General features: G+C 42.0%; 9 protein-coding genes across 10 annotated transcripts; 6 read left to right on the top strand and 3 right to left on the bottom strand.

Moving 5' to 3' along the window:
* Window positions 1-72: 72 nt before the first annotated feature.
* On the bottom strand, window positions 73-3,344 carry LOC108149317 (von Willebrand factor D and EGF domain-containing protein). Its single transcript, XM_017276775.2, has 5 exons — window positions 3,208-3,344; window positions 3,039-3,141; window positions 2,667-2,722; window positions 1,683-2,601; window positions 73-1,372 (listed from the first exon to the last, which is right to left on the bottom strand). Exons 1-5 carry the CDS (start codon window positions 3,270-3,272, stop codon window positions 410-412), a joined length of 2,106 nt encoding a protein of 701 aa, XP_017132264.1. The 5' UTR covers window positions 3,273-3,344; the 3' UTR covers window positions 73-409.
* Window positions 3,345-4,100: 756 nt separating this feature from the next.
* Window positions 4,101-6,877, bottom strand: LOC108149318 (probable cytochrome P450 28a5). The gene is made up of 6 exons (XM_017276777.2): window positions 6,650-6,877; window positions 6,183-6,429; window positions 6,018-6,122; window positions 4,966-5,512; window positions 4,640-4,906; window positions 4,101-4,465 (listed from the first exon to the last, which is right to left on the bottom strand). Exons 1-6 carry the CDS (start codon window positions 6,835-6,837, stop codon window positions 4,302-4,304), a joined length of 1,518 nt encoding a protein of 505 aa, XP_017132266.1. The 5' UTR covers window positions 6,838-6,877; the 3' UTR covers window positions 4,101-4,301.
* A 762-nt stretch (window positions 6,878-7,639) lies between these two features.
* LOC108149322 (C-type lectin 37Db-like) lies at window positions 7,640-8,494 on the top strand. Its single transcript, XM_017276782.2, has one exon. The coding sequence runs from the start codon at window positions 7,710-7,712 to the stop codon at window positions 8,373-8,375; it is 666 nt and encodes a 221-aa protein (XP_017132271.1). The 5' UTR covers window positions 7,640-7,709; the 3' UTR covers window positions 8,376-8,494.
* Window positions 8,495-8,850: 356 nt separating this feature from the next.
* On the top strand, window positions 8,851-11,773 carry LOC121467873 (multiple epidermal growth factor-like domains protein 10). Of its 2 annotated transcripts, none has more exons than XM_041710474.1 (2): window positions 8,851-9,121; window positions 9,786-11,773. In XM_041710474.1, exons 1-2 carry the CDS (start codon window positions 8,909-8,911, stop codon window positions 11,679-11,681), a joined length of 2,109 nt encoding a protein of 702 aa, XP_041566408.1. In that variant the 5' UTR covers window positions 8,851-8,908; the 3' UTR covers window positions 11,682-11,773. The 2 variants fall into 2 exon arrangements, with proteins under 2 accessions (XP_041566408.1, XP_041566407.1); XM_041710473.1 differs by lacking the exon at window positions 8,851-9,121 and adding an exon at window positions 9,398-9,693.
* A 618-nt stretch (window positions 11,774-12,391) lies between these two features.
* Window positions 12,392-13,806, top strand: LOC121467881 (G8 domain-containing protein DDB_G0286311-like). Its single transcript, XM_041710510.1, has 2 exons — window positions 12,392-12,543; window positions 12,609-13,806. Exons 1-2 carry the CDS (start codon window positions 12,436-12,438, stop codon window positions 13,380-13,382), a joined length of 882 nt encoding a protein of 293 aa, XP_041566444.1. The 5' UTR covers window positions 12,392-12,435; the 3' UTR covers window positions 13,383-13,806.
* A 111-nt stretch (window positions 13,807-13,917) lies between these two features.
* Window positions 13,918-14,695, top strand: LOC108149323. Its single transcript, XM_017276784.2, has one exon. The coding sequence runs from the start codon at window positions 14,002-14,004 to the stop codon at window positions 14,497-14,499; it is 498 nt and encodes a 165-aa protein (XP_017132273.1). The 5' UTR covers window positions 13,918-14,001; the 3' UTR covers window positions 14,500-14,695.
* A 432-nt stretch (window positions 14,696-15,127) lies between these two features.
* On the bottom strand, window positions 15,128-16,745 carry LOC108149321 (tenascin). Its single transcript, XM_017276781.2, has 3 exons — window positions 16,375-16,745; window positions 15,362-15,904; window positions 15,128-15,297 (listed from the first exon to the last, which is right to left on the bottom strand). The coding sequence occupies exons 1-3, from the start codon at window positions 16,674-16,676 to the stop codon at window positions 15,201-15,203; spliced, it is 942 nt and encodes a 313-aa protein (XP_017132270.1). The 5' UTR covers window positions 16,677-16,745; the 3' UTR covers window positions 15,128-15,200.
* A 472-nt stretch (window positions 16,746-17,217) lies between these two features.
* Window positions 17,218-19,505, top strand: LOC121467877 (von Willebrand factor D and EGF domain-containing protein). Its single transcript, XM_041710494.1, has 3 exons — window positions 17,218-17,609; window positions 18,156-18,719; window positions 18,924-19,505. The coding sequence occupies exons 1-3, from the start codon at window positions 17,320-17,322 to the stop codon at window positions 19,414-19,416; spliced, it is 1,347 nt and encodes a 448-aa protein (XP_041566428.1). The 5' UTR covers window positions 17,218-17,319; the 3' UTR covers window positions 19,417-19,505.
* Window positions 19,506-19,835: 330 nt separating this feature from the next.
* On the top strand, window positions 19,836-20,498 carry LOC121467878 (platelet endothelial aggregation receptor 1). The gene is made up of 2 exons (XM_041710495.1): window positions 19,836-20,093; window positions 20,148-20,498. Exons 1-2 carry the CDS (start codon window positions 19,927-19,929, stop codon window positions 20,347-20,349), a joined length of 369 nt encoding a protein of 122 aa, XP_041566429.1. The 5' UTR covers window positions 19,836-19,926; the 3' UTR covers window positions 20,350-20,498.
* The last annotated feature ends 453 nt before the right edge of the window (window positions 20,499-20,951 follow it).

The raw sequence follows: 20,951 nt of genomic DNA on the forward strand, positions 1-20,951 counted from the left end.
TCTGAGGCGTTAAAAATTTTCGGGAAACTAAAAATTTGTACAATTTGGAGATACATAAAATTACAGAAGCAATATTCAACTTTAAACCATTTAAAAAGCAAAATTTTTCCCAAATATGAAGTTTAAAGGATATTACAAAAACTATAATGGAAAATCATTTGGTCGAAATTGATTTTAGTCTTTTATATTCTCTATCGATTTTTTTAATGAATGAATACATATTATTATATATATTAGCAGCTATCATTTCTCTGACAACTTAAGTTCAAAAACAGATCTAAGCTATTAAATCAAGGGCTAAAAATGTATTTCACATTAATATATTTAGAAGGTTCTTAATGCTTACGTCTATGGCTGTTTGAGATAATTTTCAAGGAATTGTTGAGCTCCTATAGATTTTCTTACTTTTTTAATCCCCTAGTCCGATCCCCAGTTCGTTGGCTGCCTCCTCGCTGTTGGCCTGAACCACTCCATATGAGGGGTTCTCGATGAGATGGGTTCTTTGCTTGTCGCCTCCACGACGTCGCCGCTGCAGTTCCCTGAGCACCAGCAGTGGAGTCATCACCAGGGCCAGGCAGAGCAGAATGGCCAGGAAGAACATGAACCAGTGGAAGACCAAGTGCCTGCCAGTTGTGGGACTAATTAGGGAGTCGGCGCCTTCGCAGGTTTCTGGGGCCACGCACTCCTGGCCAGAACGACATCCCTTGGAGCAAATCGGTTCGCATTCGGTGCTGCTGTTGGGTATGAATCGATAGCCGGGCAGACATACGCACTTCTCCGGCTCCAGACATTCGGCATTGATGCACTGCTCCCGGCACTGGGCACGACATGAGTGGGGCTCGCTGGAGTTGGTGACCATATGGCCAGGATTGCAGTCACATTGTCCGGGGGCTGAGCACCTTCCATTTTCGCACCTGGGCCGGCAGGTAGGCACACACTCGTACGGCACCTTGGTGTCCTCGTAGCCAGTGAAGCAGGCACAGCTGTTGGGCTCTACGCAGGTGCCATTCCGGCATGCCGGCGAGCACTCCGGATCACAGATCGAAACAGATCCGGCTCTCATCTTGTAGCCCTCGTAGCAACGGCACTGACCCGATCCCTCGCAGTGGCTGTTCACGCACTTCTGCGTACAGTACGGCTCGCAAGTTCCCCGGGGCCACCTTTTGGCGTAGCCCACATCGCACTGGCAGATCTCCGGGGCAATGCAGCGACCATGGCCACAGTCCTGGCTGCAAATGGGCTCGCACACACTGGCTCCTTGGGTGGGACTTGGTCGGTAGCCGTTGAAGCAGCGACACTCGTTGGGCGCCACACAGCTGCCGTGAATACAGGACCTCGTGCAGATGGGTATGCAGTAGAATGAGAGCAGGGCCTTGTAAAATAAAAATATATAAGTAATAACAACAAGATATATGAATCGAGGGTATGGAAACATATTCTCCTAAGAGGCTAAACGGATTAAATACATTTTCTTAAATATTTTTGCAACATATTAAACAAAATTATCGTTTAAAACATTCAAACATACTAAACACCAGTAAGAAATTCAACAACTTCTTAAATAAAAATATCTAAAATAATTTGAGGAAAAAAAATTCTTTGTATATTACGCAATCCGAAAGAAAAATTTAAAAAATGTATGTTCTTCCGTTAGAAATCAGGAAAACTATTTGAGTGCCCACCTGGTAGCCTTCCAAGCAGGTGCACACGCCGGGACTGCTGCAGATGCCGTTTCGGCAGCTCCTGGGGCAGAAGGGCTCGCACTCAGTGGTGCTGCCGTTGACGAAGACGTAGCCCAGTTCGCAGGCGCAGGTGTCCGGCTCGGTGCAGCGGGAGTTGCGCCCACAGAGCGGTTGGCAGGTGGGCGAGCAGCGGTGCGGCGAGGACTTTTCGAAGCCTTCGTGGCACTCACAGCGGCCGGGGGCACTGCAGAATCCGTTCTCGCAGCCGGAGCGGCAGCTGGGCACGCACTCGTGTCGAGACCCCTCGGCAAAGACGTGTCCTTCGAAGCAGGAGCAGTGGCCCGGCGAGATGCAGGTGCCATTGGAGCAGGATGGGTTGCACACGGGCTCGCAGCCCGAAGCCAAGGCTTGGTCCTTGTGTACATAGCCGATCTTGCAGTGACACGTCTCGGCGTCCACACAATTTCCGTTGGGACAGCCGCTCGAGCAGACCGGATCGCAAATCCAAGGTTGGCCCAATCGCTGTTCGTGGCCGGGATTGCAGCGGCACTCGTTGGGCGCCACACATTCGCCATGGTAGCAGGCATCCTGGCAGACGGGCACGCACTTCTTGAGGCTCTCACTCCGCTGGTAACCGGCGTTGCACTGGCACTTTCCCGACTCCAGGCAGCGCCCATTGGTGCAGTCATCCGCGCAAATGGGCTGACACTCCGTCCGGGAACCATTCACAAATCGATGGCCCGGCAGGCAGTCACACTCGTCCGGAGCCATACAGCTTCCGTTCACGCAGGACTCGCTGCACTCCGGCTCACAGTGGCTGCGATCCCGGCGATTCGAGAAGCCCTTGTCGCACAGACACACATTTGGTGTAAGGCATTTGCCCGAGAGCCCGCAATCCTTGCACTGCGGCACACACTCACTGAAAAAGGATTAAACAAAAACTTAGCTAGTTAATTAGTGTGTCCATATATATGTTAGACTTACTTGTCATCATTTCGTATATAGCCTTCGCAGCAGATGTCATGGAATCCCGTGTATGTCTAGGGTGAAACGAACAAATTCATATGCATAAGACTAGAAACAACAATTTTAATATTTAAACACTTACATTGTACTACAAAATTTTATCTTAAAAACTTCATGACCAAGTTCAGTTATTTGGCTTTGAATTGTTGTTTTTAAACAATTTAACGATTTTATAACTTTATTTTATTCAGTTAAGCCACTCATTAAAAACAATACTTAAAAAACATATTTGTAAAAAGTTTACAGTCACAATCAAGTTTTAAATTCATTCGAAACTATTTCGTTTTTTGAAATAAGATAATTTTTTACTGGTTTTAAGGAATAGCTCACCTCAGTTCTGGTTCTTCCCACCAATGGACCACAATTTGTTGTGCAGTTGGCTGAACTCTGGTACTTGCGCATTGTTACCAGAGTGCCACGCATTTTGACAATTCTTGGGATACACAAAATAGTTAATTAATTTGTTGGAAAAATGTAGAATTCAAAGGTTTTTACTCACGGAACTCGATTCACACAGGCCTGCACCTGCAGACCTCCCAATAAAACCAACAACAGCACAAACATAATGAGATTTAATTTTGGAATTAATACTTGGCTCACGACTTGAAGCAACTGATCACATTAAGTCACACTTTACAAATGACCAACCAATTGACTTTCCATGGATTCAATGGGCAAGTAACTCAGACTTAAGCGCTTATCATTTAAACGTATTTCTTTCCTCTCTCTATCGCCTTTCATGTGCGTTGTATGTGTTTAATGAACCCAAATGCAGGGAGAACAATAGCCCCAGAGATTGCGATACGAGTCCAAGTGCAGTCCACTCGTATTGAGATCCTTAACATTGAATTTGCCAATTAAATTGTGCTTATCGTGCTATTTTAAATCACACTGGGCTCGATCATCTAGAATTATGCTCTAACTAGTCTAACGATTTTTACAACATAATTGGGGAGAAAACCAATGGGGTAAAGTCCCATTTAGCCCATGAAATGCAATTGAATAATATTTGTTTGATTTGTAAGTTCATAGTATCCAACACAGATACACACAACAAATTGCTTAAGTAAAAGGGTAAAGTCCCATTTATCCCATGAAATGCACTTGAATAATATTTGTTTTCTTTGTAAGTTCATAGTAGTTTAAAATGCAAAATATGTTTTCATTTAAACAAACTACATCTAAAACATAAGAGTTCAGAATAGCAATATTTTGATCATCCTTATTTATTGCTAGCAGGATGAATTGTTAGGATATTATTTATTTATCAGTTTTATAAAAATAAATATTTAATTCTAAAATTACTTATGCCAGTAATTTTAGGTTCATTAACATTGGCCCACCTTACCAAGAAACTTACAGTTTGTCACACCCAATTTCAAACACATTGTGTATGCAGTAGCAAATTATGGTAAATACAAAAATATATTCAATAACGAAAAGCTTAAATATAAGTATACAAAAAATAGAAGCAAAGTCAAAAGCTGTTGTGAGCTTAACAATCGCGTTGGAAGTATATATGTTACTATAGCGATGCACTGGGAAACTGCCAATTTTTGTCGCTTTGAGCGGACTGATGAATAAATTGCATCTCTACAGCTTTTCGAGATCCAACCAAATTCCCCCATGCAGACTGGTGATGATTTGGACAGGGTCGTATTTATTGTCTTTGCGAGTTTTGGCATTTATCTTGACATTGAACTTGGAGATTAGTTCCACAATGGCTGCTTTTATCTGTACTGTGGCGAATCGCATTCCTGCGGGAAAAGAAAATATTAATATTAAAATGAATTCAACCTTTAAGTACTTGTGACTTTAAAAGTGTGGTATCACCTTTATAAATCATGAAAACATCATCTAAAGGTTATCCATTCAATGTCTTTTACTTTGTGGCAATTTTAGTTCCTAAATTATAAACAATGTCTACCTACCAATGCACACGCGAGGACCATCTCCGAATCCCATGAAGACACCCCGTTCTCTGAAAGTTTTGGCCGCGTCGGGCTCCATGAATCGTTCTGGCTGGAAGGACTGTGGATCGGGGAAGAACTCCTCATCCACCATGAAGCAATAGTGGGGCACTACAACGGTGGTGCCCTTCTCCACCACAAAGCTGGGGCCATCCTTGTTGGGAATTTCGATGGATTCGGTGCACAGTTTGTTGGACATGAAGGCCGGCGGGAAAAGGCGGATGGTTTCTGCAGATAAAGAGATACTTAGTAAAGTAAATCATAGCTTATAACATGTTTCAGCTCACCCTGGACACAGGCATCCAAATATGGCAAATCGTTGAGCCTGTCAAAGGCAATGACGCCATCCTGCAAATGGCCACTTATCTCCTCCCGAAGACGCTCCTGAGCATCGCCATTTCGTCCTAGATTGAGCAGCAAGTGGGCCAAAACCGTGGCCGTAGTCTCAAAGCCGTCCAGCAAAAAAGTCATGGAATAGGCCAGCAACTGTCGATTATCCAGGGACCGTTTTTCTCCCAGTTGCAGGATATAGTCCAGGAAGTCCGATCGCTCGAACTGTTTTCCATTCGCCAATTGAGCGCGACGGGCCTCCACTGCACTGCCCATCAAATCGACGAAGAATTTTTCCACTTTGAGCGGTACAAAGCGCAGCTTTATCAAATGGCTTAGCGAGGGAAAAGTGCTGGTTAGCACAAAAAACAACACGAAGGTCCAGGGCTGATTGAAGAGATCTTTGATGTGCGACATAATGGGTGTGGGCTTCTCTGAGAAGCTTTCGGCGCTCAAACCCAAAACACAATCGGTGACCATTTCTGATGTGAAGCAAAGGCTCATCTGTGGGTGTGGAGCAAATCAAAACGGGTTTTATTACACATATTATAATTATAATTATTTCAAGGTGAAAAAAGCTCTACACGTTACACTGAGTACTTCAGCAGGCGAATTAGTTTATCTCAAACGCAATTGATAGAACGAAAAACAAATTAAAAGAGATACAAAACTTTAATTATTGGCGGATTTTTTCTGAAACATACATACTTTTAATTTAATTTGTATAGTTTTTTTCTATAAGAATTTAGATTAAATTGATAGAGCGACTTCCAAAGTCTATGTCTCCGAAAGTATTTTTCCCACCTATTAAAATTTTGAATGTGTTATAAACAATAAAAATGTAAATAAAATATTATTACAATTTAAAAGTTATAGAAATTAAGAAGAATAGTTATAGTAAAAATTACAAACCTGACCGATAATAGATTCCCTTAAAAGGGAATACATAGTTTTGTAGGAACACAAAACAACCTTTTACTTACAAATAAGCGGTAATAAAAATACATACATGCTTTGCATTTATACCATCTGTTGAGCCCAGACGTATTTGCTTTTCCACCCACTCGCTCAGGCTTTGGCACACCTTGTTTGTCACCGGGTAGACCGTCTTTATCTGTGGGAGGCATTGCTTATATTTATATCAAGATATGGTAAAAAAATGGAATTCTCTTACCCGTCCCATTGTTAGACCAGGGGTCACGTCAGCCCGCCTAGACTTCCACTTTTCGCCGGTCAGCGAGAAGGGATTGTTGGCGAAAATATAATCGGTTTTCTCGTCAATGTTCTTGGCCAGCTCGTTGTCATGGAAGTTCTTAAAGTTGGACACGAAAACGCGACGAGCCAACTCCGGGTTGACCACCAGCAGTTGTGGAGCTCGAGAGCCAAAAATTCCCACTGCGTCGTACTTGTGTTTGTACTGCCTAAAAGAATTATCAAATTGTAAACATTTGATAAAAGTTAATCGAAAAAATCAATACAATTTCATTAATTAAAAAATTGTAATAATAATATAAATAAACTAAACCAGATATGTTTTTCGGCATCTAGAATCCATTCTATTTCCTGAGCCTTTTAAACTTAAGTTTACTTTATAAACATTCTTGGCAGAATGTTCCATATCCCATTAGTTTGGATACTCACCTATAGATATCGTCTATATCGTAGATGGCATGTCGCTTCATGGTAAACATGTTAGGGTAGTTACCGACTAAAAGCCTGGGCTTGGGACCCGGCACTCTTCGCTTTCTCCAGTGGTCGTAGTTCCATGTGAAAACGACGTACAGCAGCCAGACCGCTAACAAACCCAGGGTCAAAGTAATCAAAATCATTCTCGCCGCGTTCAAATACACCTCCACTCGCGAAGAACTCAGTGTCGATTCTGCGAGAGAACCAGCAATTCCGCTCTATTTGTAGCTGCTCATTGGGCTTTGATACCCAGTGCCCAGGGAGAGATTTCCAGCCACAACATGGACTGGCTTGCTCACAGTGATAACAATCGCTACTGAGGGAGAGGGAAAATCTATATATCAGATAAGAGCTAATCATTATTGCAGGCGGCCAATTTTAATATCAAGCAATTAGTATTTGTTTACAATCGTGTTTTATAAAAACGGGTTTGCTGTTGCAACCAGGGGAGCCCTTATGAAATTCACCAATAAAATCCATGTTGCATTGAGAAAATTGATATTTCATGATACAATATTTCTAAAAAGCAAGAACGTTAGCATAATTATGTGTGTATGTTGAAGTGTTTTAAATCACTAGTGTGTATCTTACGAACTATGTTAAGCAAAATAGTTTTATGAAATATCTACATGATTTGCAAAATTGGAAGAGTGACAATGCCTTTTTTAGAAATCAACAAAAATTGTTTGACTTCTTATTGATGTTTTGACAAATATTAAAACACTATTTGCAAGAGTGTCTATGATTTTTGTATTAATATAAAATACCTCTGATTAAAAGCCGATCTGCTCGGCAACAGAAGTTCAAAATATAAAGGTTATCAACGGTCAACGTGATCTCAAATAATATTTAGCCCAAAATTATTTTGTATTGCTCCGGACCGATTCAAAACAATACAAAAACATCATTGATAAGCGCAGACAGACGCGTATAAAGACATGAAATTAAGCAATATAATTTCAGTTGCCTTCAAACACCGATCTTAAACGCTTCAACCGTTTTGAAATACACAGAAATGGCAAGACTTCTAACTCTATTGTTTTTTGTATTAATTGCTGGCGTTTGTTATGGATCTTTGACAGGATCCCAAAGTGGTGAGGATATTGAAACTGTGCCGAAGGACCTGGAGACCCGCTGCATCTCAACCGAACAAAAAGCCTTTAATGAAACGCTTTCTAAAATTGAGAGTTCACTGGAGAGAATCATTTTACAGATGAGTGCTCAGCAAGAAATTTTCGCCGCCAGATTAGAAGATTTTCAAGATCAACTAAAAGCGGTACTGAATAACTCAATCGCCGTCCCGAAGTTCCAGCTGATAGGATCAAGGAGGTTTTACATTGAAGAGGATCTTTCTCAGGATTGGAAAACTGCTGCAAGAACCTGTCGGAAAATGGGGGGGCATCTGGCCTCGATTAAAGACGAAGAGGAGCAAAACGCTATAAGCAAAAAACTTGAACAACTTAATGGCTACTGGCTGGGCAGTAACGATCACGCAGAAAAGGGCAGTTTCGTGTCATTGGCCTCTGGTAAGCCAGCCTTTTTGAAGTGGTCAGATGGAGAACCAAATTACTATTTCGGATTTCCGAGCTGCATAGCATTGGGCAGAGAAGATGCCCCACTGTGGCTGTCGGATTGTGAGTTCACAAAGCACTTTATTTGCCAGGCTGATGACGACGTTTAGTTTGAAAAAATCCCAAAGAAACTCATTATTTCCGAATACAAGAAGCACAATTATTACTTGAAAAATATTGTTAATTTTGTTCTCTCAATTATGAAAAGTAAAATACTTTAAACATTTTCACAAAATAAAAATTAAATCTAAATAAAATGTATGTGCAACATTCCTTGAAATATAAACTTTGCATTTCTCTTTATTTCTTTTGTGGAATGCATAATCTCAATCTTTGCCCATATTTTTTTATATACGAAACACATTAACTTAAATTATTAAATTTATGTTTTCTGTTTATTGTTTAAGCTTAATGTTATTACAAAATGTATATTTATTTATATATATGTAATTGAAATGTAATACCAGGAAAAACTATTGTAAAGATAAATACGAGCTTTAAAAGTCTAGTTTATCTCAAGCTCGACAGCTGCAGCTGAACTTCGAGTAACTTAAATAATATTAATATATTTTGAGCTCAGTTGAAATTGGATCGTTATACAGAACTTATTTATAGAGATAGCGACGCTACAGAATTTTGCACAATGTCACAGTTTCGATGTGTTTGGGTGTGGCTGGTCTTTTTGATAGTATTCGTTGACTCCATTAGAGCCCACGGCCCAAACGTTTGTAATGACCAGCAGATGGTTACATATAAACGCCCGACCCAAAAAAGCAGATGGGTATCATACCGGAAACACTCTTTTTGGAAAGGTTGGGAGACAAAATATCGCATTGAATATTACAATGAAGACGAGGTTAGTAAAATGTTTTTGGGCATTCAATGATACAAAACTATTGATAAAAGTAAAAAAGCTTTTCTTTAGTTTAGTAATCCAATAATTAGTTTACAACCATCAAATGTCGATTATGTTATTGGAAAATTCCATTGTTTTAATTTTTGCCTTAAAGCTATCAAATGAGTCAAAATTACGTAATTAAAGCTCGTAATAATTACTTGCGAGATGAAGTTCAATCTGCGAAAGACGGATGTGCTTATAATCTGTCACCACAAATTTTAATGGTTCAGTTTAATTCGAAACATTGTGCCTAGTGGTTGCCAAAGATTTTCATTCAATTTAAAAAATTATATAAATAGGAAGCCGCATCAGTCATGATTCCGTTTTCTCTGGATTTTGTGTTGTTGGCACTTATTTTTGTCTTCCCTTATTGCCGTCTAGTGGATTCTTTGAGAAACGTTTGCGTTGTTCAAACAAAAGTTTCGTATATGGCAAAAGTTTACAAAACTAAACTTGTGCCATATCAACAATACTCCTACTTTACTGGTTACACGACAAAATATAGGCACAGTGGCGGATATGAAGATCAGGTAAATGGGATTAACTGAAGTTAATAAAACTACCTTTAGTTCGAAATTCATAGTAATGATTATGTGATTGAACTATGTCTGTTTGTCTCCAGATCGCCTACAGATTGGAACCGAAATACTCTTGTTGCTCCGGCTACGAGGGATCCATATACGACTGCAGGCCAGTCTGCCAGAAGAAATGTCCTGCCAACAGCCACTGTTCTGCCCCCGAACGTTGCACCTGCGATGACGGCTACGGCGGATCAGAGTGCCAACCAATCTGTTTGTCAGCTTGCGGAAAGAACGAGTTTTGCCAGCGACCTAACCAGTGCAGCTGCGAAAATGGCTACAACCGGAAATCGACCAGGGAAAACTGCCTGCCCGTTTGCGACGAGGGATGTGGAGATCATGGCTTCTGTGCGGAGCCAGGTAAATGCCAGTGCGCACCCGGCTACGAAATGGTTGAAAACGCCTGCCAGCCAACTTGCGACCCCGAATGTGGTGAAAACTCTTACTGCCAGGAGCCGCACTTGTGCGCCTGCTCGAAAGGATACAAGGTCGATGGGCAGGGCAAGTGCTTGCCCATCTGCGAGGAAAGCTGTGGCCCACACAGCCGCTGTGTGAGGCCAGGAGTTTGCGAGTGTGAGCAAGGATTTGCCGGCAGCGAGCGGGGAACCAATTGCCAGCCAAAGTGCTCGAGTTGTCCGGAGAACGGGAGTTGCTTCGCTCCGGAAGTCTGCATGTGCAATCCCGGCTACGTGATGAACGGCAATCGCTGCGAGCCGCACTGCGAACGAGATTGCTCAGACTACGGGCGCTGTGTGGCACCAAACCAGTGCGAGTGCTATCCGGGCTACGAGGAGACCGGAGTGGACAGGAAGTGCCAGCCCAAGTGCAGCAAGAGTTGTCCAAACGGGTTCTGCTTTGCGCCGGAGAAGTGCGTCTGCAACAATGGCTACCTGATGGGTCGCAACGAGATCTGCGAGCCAGCTTGCAGCGCTATCTGCGTGCACGGCAGTTGCACCCAGCCGGATACGTGCTCCTGCGATCCTGGATATCGCTTCACGGACAACTCGCAGCACGTTTGCGAGGCGATCTGCGAGGGCGGCTGCCAGAACGGCGACTGTATGGCCCCGAATGTGTGCATATGCCACGAGGGCTACCAACCGGACGACATGGATCCGGCCAAGTCCGTATGCCAGCCCATCTGCCAGAATGGCTGCGTGAACGCAACCTGCACGGCACCAGGTGAATGCAGTTGCCTGGAGGGACACACAAACTCCTCGGCCAGCACTTGCAAGCCTCACTGTACCGGAGGCTGTGAATTCGGCGACTGCGTGGCCCCGGACGAGTGCCATTGTCGGGCGGGATACGAGAAAACCGATCAGGGCTGTCGGCCACAAGCCACGACTACTTCAAGTACCCCACAGCCTACCACTGCCCAAACTTCTAGGGCCCACGAAACAACTTCAGAAGCCATCACAACACCTGCCACATCCGACAGCACAACTTCAGAAAGAGCAGGGGACCCAGTAACCACTCCTGCCGCAAAACTCGACAACTCCGTGGACTTTCTGCACCACTCGAATTGCAGTGGCAATTGCCTGTGCTGGATCGAGTTCGATGACGAGGGCATCCTGAGCACGGCCAAGTGCGCCAAGGTGTGCGTGGACAACCAGGACAAGCCGTGCCTTAACTTGGCTTACTGTCACTGCGATCTGCCAAGTGGCCAGCTGATCTGCAAGAACGACGATTCTGACGACGAGGATTCAAGCTCCGAGGAGACGCGCTACGTCTGCCGCGTGGTCCAGCCCATAAAAGCGCAATCGGAGGCGGAGGTCAGATTGGAGGCCAGCAAAACATCCAGTCCCAAGTGGATGGTCATCATGGGCTCCTGCGCCGGAATCGTCCTTGGAGCGGCCCTTGCTGCAGTAGCCACAAAGTACTACCGAGCTTATACCTCCAGGCGCCACTTTGAGACCGAAGCCATCTATGCGGACTGCTTGTAGACCATTATCTAATCTATACTAATATCCTTTAAATTTATACACAACAACTAATAAACTAGATCTTAATAAAACATTCAGCAAGCCAAAAGCAAGAATTATCTCATTTATTTAAAACGTGAATGCTATTTGTTTGCTTTTCAAGCAGCTTGAATAAGGTCTTCAATGGAGCTTAGGCAATTATTATTCATCCAAATTTGTTTGCAGAAAAAGGGGAAAACCCAATCATTGCTTTAAAGGGAAGTCAGTCTGCATGTTTCCGCTGGAAATATCAAAAAAGATTTCGCTTTCTTGTGAAAAATTTGTCGTACATTTTTACAGGAAGTTTTTTGGCGGCTTTTATATGTATTTCAATATTTGGCACAGTGGCACACACATGTACATAATGACTAATTAAATTAATGCACAATATTTTATCGCAAAGAACCGCTTATGGCGATAAAATGAATGGTATAGTCGAGTGGCTCGACAATGAGATATCCTACAATCAAATGAACAGATTAACGTAGAAAAGAGGGCGAGTTAAAGCAAACAAAGACTCTCTGACCTTTAAAATTTTCTTAGTTTTAAATGCCCAGGCTTATTAATGTTGCATGAGCCCCTTAGAATATAGCATGCCCATAGACATTACAATTACCCGGTATCCAAATGAGCTCTTTAGAAATGCAGGCAAATTTGAAAGTTTAATTTAATTCTTGTCGGACAACAGAGAGGTTGACTCCAAAAAGTGCTCGTTCGAATAACTTAAAATATAAATATGATTAAAAATCACCTGATGTTGGTCTGCCTAGTATTGTGCGCTTCTAGCTCTGTTTATGGACACAATTTAAAAAATACTGACAAACTCCCCAATATGGTTAAAAAAGTATGTGTTCACAAAAAAAAAATTATCATATCTTACATAATATAAAATTTACAATATTGTCGTAGGCGAAAAAAGTTCCAACTACCGTTTCAACTACGAATTCAACCATGGATTCAACTACTGATTTAATTACGGATTCAACTACAGATGATTCAACATCGGATTCAACTATAGATTTAGCTACGGTTTCAACTACTGGTTCAATTACGGATGATTCAACATCAGATTCAACTACGGATTCAATTACGGATGATTCCACATTGTATTCAACTACGGATTCAACTACGTATTCAAATATGGATTTAAGTACGGATTTGAGTACGGACTCAAGAACGGATTCAACCATGGATTCAAATAAGATTTCAAATTTGAATTCAACTACGGTTTCAACAACCGTCCCAACTACCGTTTCAACAACCGTTCCAACTACCGTTCCAGCTACCGTTCCAACTACTATTGCAACCACAGATCCAACTACTGTTGCAACTACTGTTTCAACTACCGTTCCAGCTACCGTTTCAACTACCGATCCAACCACCGTTCCAACTAACGTTTCAACTATGAATTCAACTATGGATTTAGCTACGGTTTCAACTACTGATTCAATTACGGATGATTCAACATCGAATTCAACTACGCATTCAGTTATAAATTCGAGTACCGATTTAAGATCGAATTTAACTACGATATCAACTGCACGCTCCAGTAAAGAAATTGCAGATGGTCGCATAACTTTCCTTATTTTGTGTTGTACCATTTTGCTTGTTGGAATTATTGTATTGCTGGTCAATTACCTCATAAAACGCTTCAAAACCCAGTATGATGTAATACCCGTATAGTAACAAATAGTTAAACTAAAAAACTAACTGATGATTTTTAATAAAGTTACGGTCATGTCGAAACATTATGTTAAAAGACCTCCGATTTCCGAAAAACAGTGGGTTCTAAAGATTTTAGTATTGTTGGTTTTCAAAATTCACCTAAAAGACCTAGTACTTCAAAGTTCCTGAAACAAAAATTCAAATATTTAAAACATGAATCGCAAGCTCTACAGATCAGTTATAGATAACTGCCTACTTTATTTATCATTCAAAATAAAAAAAATACAAAATCGAATGGAGACATCCCCACAAACAAATTTTTCAGTTTTAACAGTTATTGTGAAAAGGTTGTGACACATTTGTATTGAGTGCGTTAGAGAAATTGGAAAATTCAGCAATCTGTTTAATTTCTTCTCTTTACTTTTTGCTTATTATGTTTGCGTGGTGCTAAGTGCCACATTTTCTAATTTTATATTTGAGATAAATAATAATGAATAAATGACAAATTGAAGCATGCGCAGAAATTGTCGCATAAAAGCTTCACAGAACCTCTTTAAAAGTTTAATTTACTTTTGGACACTGGACGGAGCAGTTCGCCTTTCAATCCGACCTCAGAGCTCAGTTATAACTTAACACAATGCATTTCACATTCGCGATGGTTGGCCTTCTCATCGTCGGCATGGGTATCGAGCTACCCACTCCCACTGCTGCCGTGCGCCGGAATCACGATCAATGGTGGCTCGATGAGTCCTTGGTGAAAACTACGGATTCATCTACGGATTTAACTACAGATTTAACAACGGATTTAAGTACTGACTCAACTATGGATTCAAGTACGGATGTATCTGCGGACTCATCTACGGACTCACATACGGACTCAACAACTGATTTAATTACGGATTCAAGTTCGACTTCGACGGAACCAGCTGCGCCCCCATCTAAGCGTGGGTGGTCACCTTCGCTTTCTTGGATTTTTGGCATTGTGCTTGCTGTGATTATTGCAGTGCTGGTCATATACCTCATATTGCGCCGAAATGGGTCCTATTCTGTCAAAAGCCAGTGCAGATCGTCCAATCCAAACAACGTTCAATTCAGTTCAAACCAATTTAGAGACGTAAATTTAAAAACTGTTTAATTTACAGTTATTTTAAAACCTTGGATTTTCACATAACTTTCAATTCATTTAAATAATTCTAATAAAACTCCAATGCAAAAACCAAAGTAAATAAAATATGCAATAAATAATGTTTACAAGTATGTATTAGATGTATAATTTCCGTAAAAACTTAAAAAAAAATGTTTGGTTTTTGATGAGTTAATGGGTATTAGTATTATTCGCTATCATCAATCAAAAAGTTAATTATTTTAAAACTTTGATTTCCTAATAAGCTGATCCTAAAAAAATCCTATAAAACTGCATTGCAAAATGTGAAAATATATGAGCGTTGCAAATCTTGATCAATTAATTCGCTTTACATCAGCGTTTCCATCAAAGTAATTAACTGAAAAATTTATTAAAATGTGCAATAATTAGTTTTCACAAGTATATTAAAATGTTATAATTTCTATAAAAACTTTAAGAAATATTTTTGTTTTTGATGACGCAATTGGCATTGCTAATATTCTCCAGTTTCGGCTGGTACAGGATGTAGTCGTTAGGCCTTATCGCTGCAAAGTAGCTCAGCGAGCTTAAAAAACATAAACTTCTTCGATAAGCAAATGTTTTCTTTGACTCACTTTTAAGACAAAAAAAATGGCTTGAATTCTTGCTTGGGTCGTTTTATTTTTGTAAGAGTAAGCTCAAGATCAAAACCGAATAACAAACAATTTGATTGCCTAGACCGGAACGCACATGGTAGATTGCTCATGGTAGGTAAATCCTGCATCGCAGATACACCGATTTCGGCTGACACACACACCATTGCTGCACTTTCTGAAGGGAAGAAATTAAGAGTTGGTAATTAATGGGAGATTTCGCAAACTATTCGATGACTCACTGGTAGCAGTCGGCCTGGCAGACACCGTCCTTAAGCTTGTAACCCGGTGCACAGTCGCACACGTTGTTGTCCTTGCAGAGACCGCCGATTCCGCAGTCCGGTTCGCAGACGGGCTGGCATCCGTCGTCGGTCAGCTGGTATCCCTTGGAGCAGCCACACACCTCCGGCTCGGTGCAGTTGTGCCTGGAGCTGCTGCCACACCCACTACTGCAAATGGGGCGGCAAAAGCGACGCGTTTCGTCCAGCTTGTAGCCCGGATCGCACTGGCAGCTGCCGTCTAGGAAGCACTGCCCGTTCTGGCAGCCCAGCGGACAGGCGAACACGCAGTCGCCGTTGTCGTTCCGCACGAATCCGTCGTAGCACTCGCACTCGCCCGGCGACCGGCAGCTCCCGTTTTGACAGCCACACTGCGCCCGGCACACGGTCACGCCCATCAGCCTGCTGGCCGAGTAGCCCGTGCAGCACACCTCGATCATGGACAGGCGGTTGGCCTGGTCCGCCTGGATTACGCTGGGATGCGAGTACTTTTCAACGGTATCCGGTCTGCAAAAGTGGGTGAGAAAGAGATTAAACAGAGCTCTTAAATTCGACTTTTTAGGTGCAATAAGAGGGTAAAAGCACTTAAGCAAGCAAAACAAAACGTTTAAGTAACTATAAGTAAAACACAAAATATTTTTCTGTAATATTAAAATATAAAAAAAAATAATTTGAGCAGCTATAACTTTGAAGTCAATCATCATGATTTATCAGAATCTAAAACTTTTTTTGATAGGTTTCATAGGTTTTCGTTTTCTGAAATGAAAACCAACTGTAACTTATCCCAAAGTCGGGAGTTTTTTAACATAATATATACGCATAAATAATAGTCTTAAAATATTTTCAAAAAGCGTGAAAAACTGATTAATAAATCTTAATTATAATTCTTCAACATTTTTTTAAAAAGATTGTTACTCAAAAACTTCCACAGCTTGTTGTAACCTGTGTTTTTTTGCAGTGTACTTCCAAAAACTTACGGCACCCAAATGCGGCACTTGTTTTGCCCCGCTACAGACGGCGTTTCATGGGCTCGAATCAAATACTCGCGACGTTTCGGTTGCTGTTCAGCGATTCTGGGATCTTCGAATTTGACTGGTCCAGGTCGATTAAAGGACAATTGCCTGTTTTCGGAATACTCGCGGCCATAGGAACCCGCACCTGGATGCTGAGATCTTCTACTATATTGATCCGAATAATTGGGCACATTGGTGTAAATGGTGGGTAAGCACATCATGAGCTGAAAAAAGCTCAGACGAAGGCCTACATCTCGTAGCCACATTTTGAGAGTCCGCACGATTTGGTTCGATTTTCAGTGTGTTTACAATTTGCCAGCTGAAATTCTACTATTTTTTGCCGCTTTAAAAAATTTTATTTTGTTGTCTTATCAGAAAAGCTATATTCTATGCACAGGCGAAATAGAGAAGATCGACTTATTTGTACCCACTTAAAAAAATAGTTTTTTTTTCTTTCAATTATTGATATTGATGCTTTCCAATTAAATACCCCTTCAGATATATAATAAATACTTTTATACACTGACCTTTGAAAAATGTTCTCTTTAATAATAAAAAAGGTTTTTAATCCGAAAAAAAAAATTTAACAAATTTCAAACATTTTTTTTTCGTTACCCTTAACTACCAGCTCTATGTACTGTTGAAAGATCACATGAAGTCTCGCAATTAGCAATGAAACCCCATAAAACAATCTTTAGTTCGTTCTGTCTTGACATACATTGGCCTGGCAAGCCCTGGATCTCTCCCACTCGATCCGAATTAAAAGCAGTGAGCTGTGGGATGTGGGCTGTGAGCCCTCTTATCATTGCCTCCGGCTGTGATTAGAGGCTGGCCCAACTGCAGGCAGTAAACAACTGCGACTTGAGCGTTTCGGTAGCGAGGCACAAATAAGTCTGTCCGAGGGCCGCCATGTCGCCACTTCTGCGCTCACTGTGCCTCCAGTCGGTGCTCCTGGTCCTGTTCCTCTGCGTGCTGCAGGCCCTGGAGCTACAACTCCATGAGCAGCAGCTCCAGCAGCAAAGGGACGAGCAGCTGCGCCTGCGCGAGGAGCAGCGCCAGCGCGACCTCCAGCGGGAGCACGAGGCCCACCAGCGGCGCCTCTCCTCCTCGACCACCAGTCGCAAGCCCTATGTGATCCCCAACGGACTATCGCTGCCCCGGCGGGGCGAACATCCGGACAAGTGCCACCGGGAAGTGCCGTAAGTGGGTGGGGCACGAAGACAAAACCATCGTTCGATGCTAAATACATACACATATTATTTCAGTTTACAATATTTGTAGTGATAAAAACAGAATTACTCTTATCAAATAAAGACAATATTATATCTACTAATGCAAGGTCCTTATTGTCACACAATTAACATATTCTTTTTCTAGAATCAAATTGTTTTTATTGATATATTGTACCTAAAACATAAATTAATTACAAAAATTAGAAAATTTATATAATTTCATCAATCTTTTATATTTTAAAGAAATTAAATTTTTTTTTAATAGATTTTATACCACCAAGCCAAGGTAAGTGACTAATATTAATCCATGGTCCAAAATGTCAGCAAAAACACATATTTAAGTAGGAAAAATAAACCATAAATATAAATAACACACTTAAACTATAAATTAGAGTAAAAATATACAAATTTAAATTGTTTCAGTCACTTTGTCTATTTAATTTTATGTGCTTCACATACAGATTTGTTTTCGTTAAATATATTTTTTCTCACCAAACAATGTGATTTTTCCAGGGCCGTATTCTTCCAGTACGACAAAGAGGTGAAGATCGTGGGCAACAGCACCAACAATCGCTACTTCAACGTGATCGAGGTGTGCTGCAAGGGCTGGCGGCGCTACGAGTACGATTGGAGCCAGTGCGTCCCCGACTGCGGGGAGAGGTGCCAGGAGAACGGCTTCTGTTTGGCGGGAGGGATCTGCCAGTGCTTCGAGGACTTTGTGCTCAACTACCGCAACAACTGTGTGCCCACTTGTCCGCTGGGCTGTCCCCATGGTCGGTGCTACCTGAATGGCACCTGCAAGTGCGACCGGGGGTATGAACTCGATGGATCGCGGAGGTTCTGCCAGCCGCAGTGCAATGCCACCTGTGGCCACAACGAGGTCTGCCTGGAGCCAGGCAAGTGCTCCTGCGCCGAGGGATATGCCCGAGGATTGAGGGAATCTGCGGCCCTCGGTTGCCAGCCCATCTGCATTCCGGACTGCGGCTATGGCCACTGCGTCGGACCCAACGAGTGCCGGTGCTTCCCCGGATATCAGAAACGAGAAAACAGCAGCTCCTGCGAAAGTCCCTGCTATATGTGAGTTAACTAATTACTTCACTAAACCACAAGTTACTAACACAAATTTGTATATTTATGATTTTTAATATAATAATTATTATAATAATTATTATAATATTATTAATGTTTAAGGACTATTAAGAGTGAAGCTTAAAACTAGTCCGATGTATTTAAAAATCTTTTAGAGCTGACATGGTTCATCCAATTCTAACCATCTTTTAGGCGATGTGAGAACGGCTTCTGTGCGAACTACACGACGTGTGTGTGTCAGAACGGGTATCGCTACGACGTGAACACCAGCAGCTGCCTTCCGGATTGCGGGGACACCTGCGCGAACGGAGTGTGCATCTCGCCGGGCAACTGCCGCTGCTTCAAGGGCTACGTCCGGAATCGGGAGCGTTGCGAGGCGGTCTGCACCGGTGGCTGTGGCTTCTACGGCAAGTGCATTGCACCGAATGTGTGCGGATGTGCCGTCGTCCCTGGTCCGGATCAGACCTATCAGCGGTGCGAGTACGGGCTGTGCAACGCCATGGGCAGATGCCGCTGCCAGGTGGGCAAGACGCGTTTCATAGACAGGTGCATGTCGCCGGACACGGTCACCACATACGCCTCGTTGAACACCATGCGGGTGAACAGCTCGCTCATCCAGGAATTCAATCTGCTGCTCGGCAGGCACTTCAACTTGACCACTCACAGCGAAATGTGGTGGTTTTAAGATAAGCCCTACAGTGTTCTCCCACTAAAGCACACTTACTATTTCAGAGTCACAAAGAAATCACAAATAAATACTCATACATTTCTCAACCGCCGCGCTCTTATCAGTGGACTCTATGCATATATTGTGGTTACATCTCTGGGGCTTGGTCTTTTTTGAAGCGACTCTAATTTATTTTGTACATTAGTCGAATAATGGGTACCCACTGCCCACTTCACTATAAATATAAATGTATTGCATTACAGAGAAAAATTGTTTCTAAGGGGAACACAATTTAAATTGTTTTTCAATTTATAAGGTTGCATTTCCTCGCCAAATCAATATACCCCACGATTGCCGGGTACTGAAATAGTAATTATCTTCATAGGAATATAGAACATTTCTTTCTCCGCACACTTAAAAAGCCGAGCTTGACACAGACGACAATTTAGTAGCTCCGAGACGTTGACGAGCGTTGCGCTCGCATTCCAAGAGCCGACCTCACTCTCAGTTTGAAACCGACTTGGCGAAATGCACTTGACATCCACGCTGATTGGCCTTCTTATCGTCGGCTTGGGGATCGAGCTACCCACTCCCTGCGCCGCCCAGTTTTGGCTACTGGCAAATCCCGCTCCTCAATGGTGGCGCAATGAAGCCCTGGCCAAAAGACCCTCCGGAATCTGCTACAAGTCCCTCACGTAAGTAACCCATTCGAATTGAAAGAAGAAGACGTAATATCCCATTCCCTTCAGTGTGGATACCGTGAATCCGAATTCCCGAAAACGACAGATCTCCTACTGCTGCGATGACTATGTGAACGAGGGCAACAGCCAAAACCTGAAATGTGTGCCCATCTGCAGGGAGGATTGCTCGAATGGCGTGTGCATTGCGCCCGGAAATTGCGAGTGTGCTCCTGGATACGACCGGAGGGACGGGAAGTGCCGAATTGAATAACTAATTAAAAATACATAAGCAAACCAAATTAAGTTATTCATTAGCTGTCAATTAATAATCTATTTTGATCTAAGCAAAGGTCAAGATAATTCAAAGGATTTGAAACAAGATTGTGAAGATAAAGAAATAAAAAACTCTTAAAAAACGTATTATTTATATTTTTTACATTTATATTTATATTTTTTTTTTTTGTGGGCTAACCAGATGGAAGAAATTTGTGAGGAAAAGAATTATACCATTATTTTTATCTTAAAAAGTATTTAAACACAACAATCTGCTTAATTATTAATACACAAGAAAAAAACGGAATGTTTTTAAATATATTATATAGTTTCATTGTGTACTTTCTATCAATTTGGCAGTCTAAGAGTAAAAGTCTCATTATATTTTTTTTCTTGATGAACTGGGTGATCGTCATTAACTGGCTTTGCGACTTCAGTGCTCACCGTTCATCTCCACTAAACGTTCTCGCGAGTACCTGAAGTCATCAACATTTCTTGGAATTACTCAAAGGCAATACATTTTGTTTACGAGTCGCAAAATATAGAAGTGACCAATTTGCCTTGCCTCATCGGCGTGAGAGCAAACCTTCGCTCCGTTTG

This window comes from Drosophila elegans, unplaced genomic scaffold (assembly GCF_018152505.1).
Source record: "Drosophila elegans isolate 14027-0461.03 unplaced genomic scaffold, ASM1815250v1 contig_814, whole genome shotgun sequence".
Taxonomy (NCBI): domain Eukaryota; kingdom Metazoa; phylum Arthropoda; class Insecta; order Diptera; family Drosophilidae; genus Drosophila; species Drosophila elegans.

Excerpts from the sequence above, each read along its gene's own strand:
- LOC108149322 (XM_017276782.2), top strand. The coding sequence starts at position 7,710 with ATGGCAAGACTTCTAACTCTATTGTTTTTTGTATTAATTGCTGGCGTT.
- LOC121467873 (XM_041710473.1), top strand. The coding sequence starts at position 9,478 with ATGATTCCGTTTTCTCTGGATTTTGTGTTGTTGGCACTTATTTTTGTC. Across the intron at positions 9,694-9,785 it reads GTGGCGGATATGAAGATCAG|ATCGCCTACAGATTGGAACC; the intron begins GTAAATGGGATT and ends GTTTGTCTCCAG.
- LOC121467881 (XM_041710510.1), top strand. The coding sequence starts at position 12,436 with ATGATTAAAAATCACCTGATGTTGGTCTGCCTAGTATTGTGCGCTTCT. Across the intron at positions 12,544-12,608 it reads TCCCCAATATGGTTAAAAAA|GCGAAAAAAGTTCCAACTAC; the intron begins GTATGTGTTCAC and ends ATATTGTCGTAG.
- LOC121467877 (XM_041710494.1), top strand. The coding sequence starts at position 17,320 with ATGTCGCCACTTCTGCGCTCACTGTGCCTCCAGTCGGTGCTCCTGGTC. Across the intron at positions 17,610-18,155 it reads AAGTGCCACCGGGAAGTGCC|GGCCGTATTCTTCCAGTACG; the intron begins GTAAGTGGGTGG and ends TGATTTTTCCAG. Across the intron at positions 18,720-18,923 it reads TGCGAAAGTCCCTGCTATAT|GCGATGTGAGAACGGCTTCT; the intron begins GTGAGTTAACTA and ends ACCATCTTTTAG.
- LOC108149318 (XM_017276777.2), bottom strand. The coding sequence starts at position 6,837 with ATGATTTTGATTACTTTGACCCTGGGTTTGTTAGCGGTCTGGCTGCTG. Across the intron at positions 6,123-6,182 it reads CTGGTCTAACAATGGGACGG|ATAAAGACGGTCTACCCGGT; the intron begins GTAAGAGAATTC and ends TGCCTCCCACAG. Across the intron at positions 4,907-4,965 it reads TTTGGATGCCTGTGTCCAGG|AAACCATCCGCCTTTTCCCG; the intron begins GTGAGCTGAAAC and ends CTTTATCTGCAG.
- LOC108149317 (XM_017276775.2), bottom strand. The coding sequence starts at position 3,272 with ATGTTTGTGCTGTTGTTGGTTTTATTGGGAGGTCTGCAGGTGCAGGCC. Across the intron at positions 2,723-3,038 it reads TGGGAAGAACCAGAACTGAG|ACATACACGGGATTCCATGA; the intron begins GTGAGCTATTCC and ends GTTTCACCCTAG. Across the intron at positions 2,602-2,666 it reads TATATACGAAATGATGACAA|TGAGTGTGTGCCGCAGTGCA; the intron begins GTAAGTCTAACA and ends ATCCTTTTTCAG.
- LOC121467878 (XM_041710495.1), top strand. The coding sequence starts at position 19,927 with ATGCACTTGACATCCACGCTGATTGGCCTTCTTATCGTCGGCTTGGGG. Across the intron at positions 20,094-20,147 it reads ATCTGCTACAAGTCCCTCAC|TGTGGATACCGTGAATCCGA; the intron begins GTAAGTAACCCA and ends CATTCCCTTCAG.
- LOC108149321 (XM_017276781.2), bottom strand. The coding sequence starts at position 16,676 with ATGTGGCTACGAGATGTAGGCCTTCGTCTGAGCTTTTTTCAGCTCATG. Across the intron at positions 15,905-16,374 it reads AAGTGCCGCATTTGGGTGCC|ACCGGATACCGTTGAAAAGT; the intron begins GTAAGTTTTTGG and ends CCACTTTTGCAG. Across the intron at positions 15,298-15,361 it reads TGCCAGGCCGACTGCTACCA|AAAGTGCAGCAATGGTGTGT; the intron begins GTGAGTCATCGA and ends TCTTCCCTTCAG.
- LOC108149323 (XM_017276784.2), top strand. The coding sequence starts at position 14,002 with ATGCATTTCACATTCGCGATGGTTGGCCTTCTCATCGTCGGCATGGGT.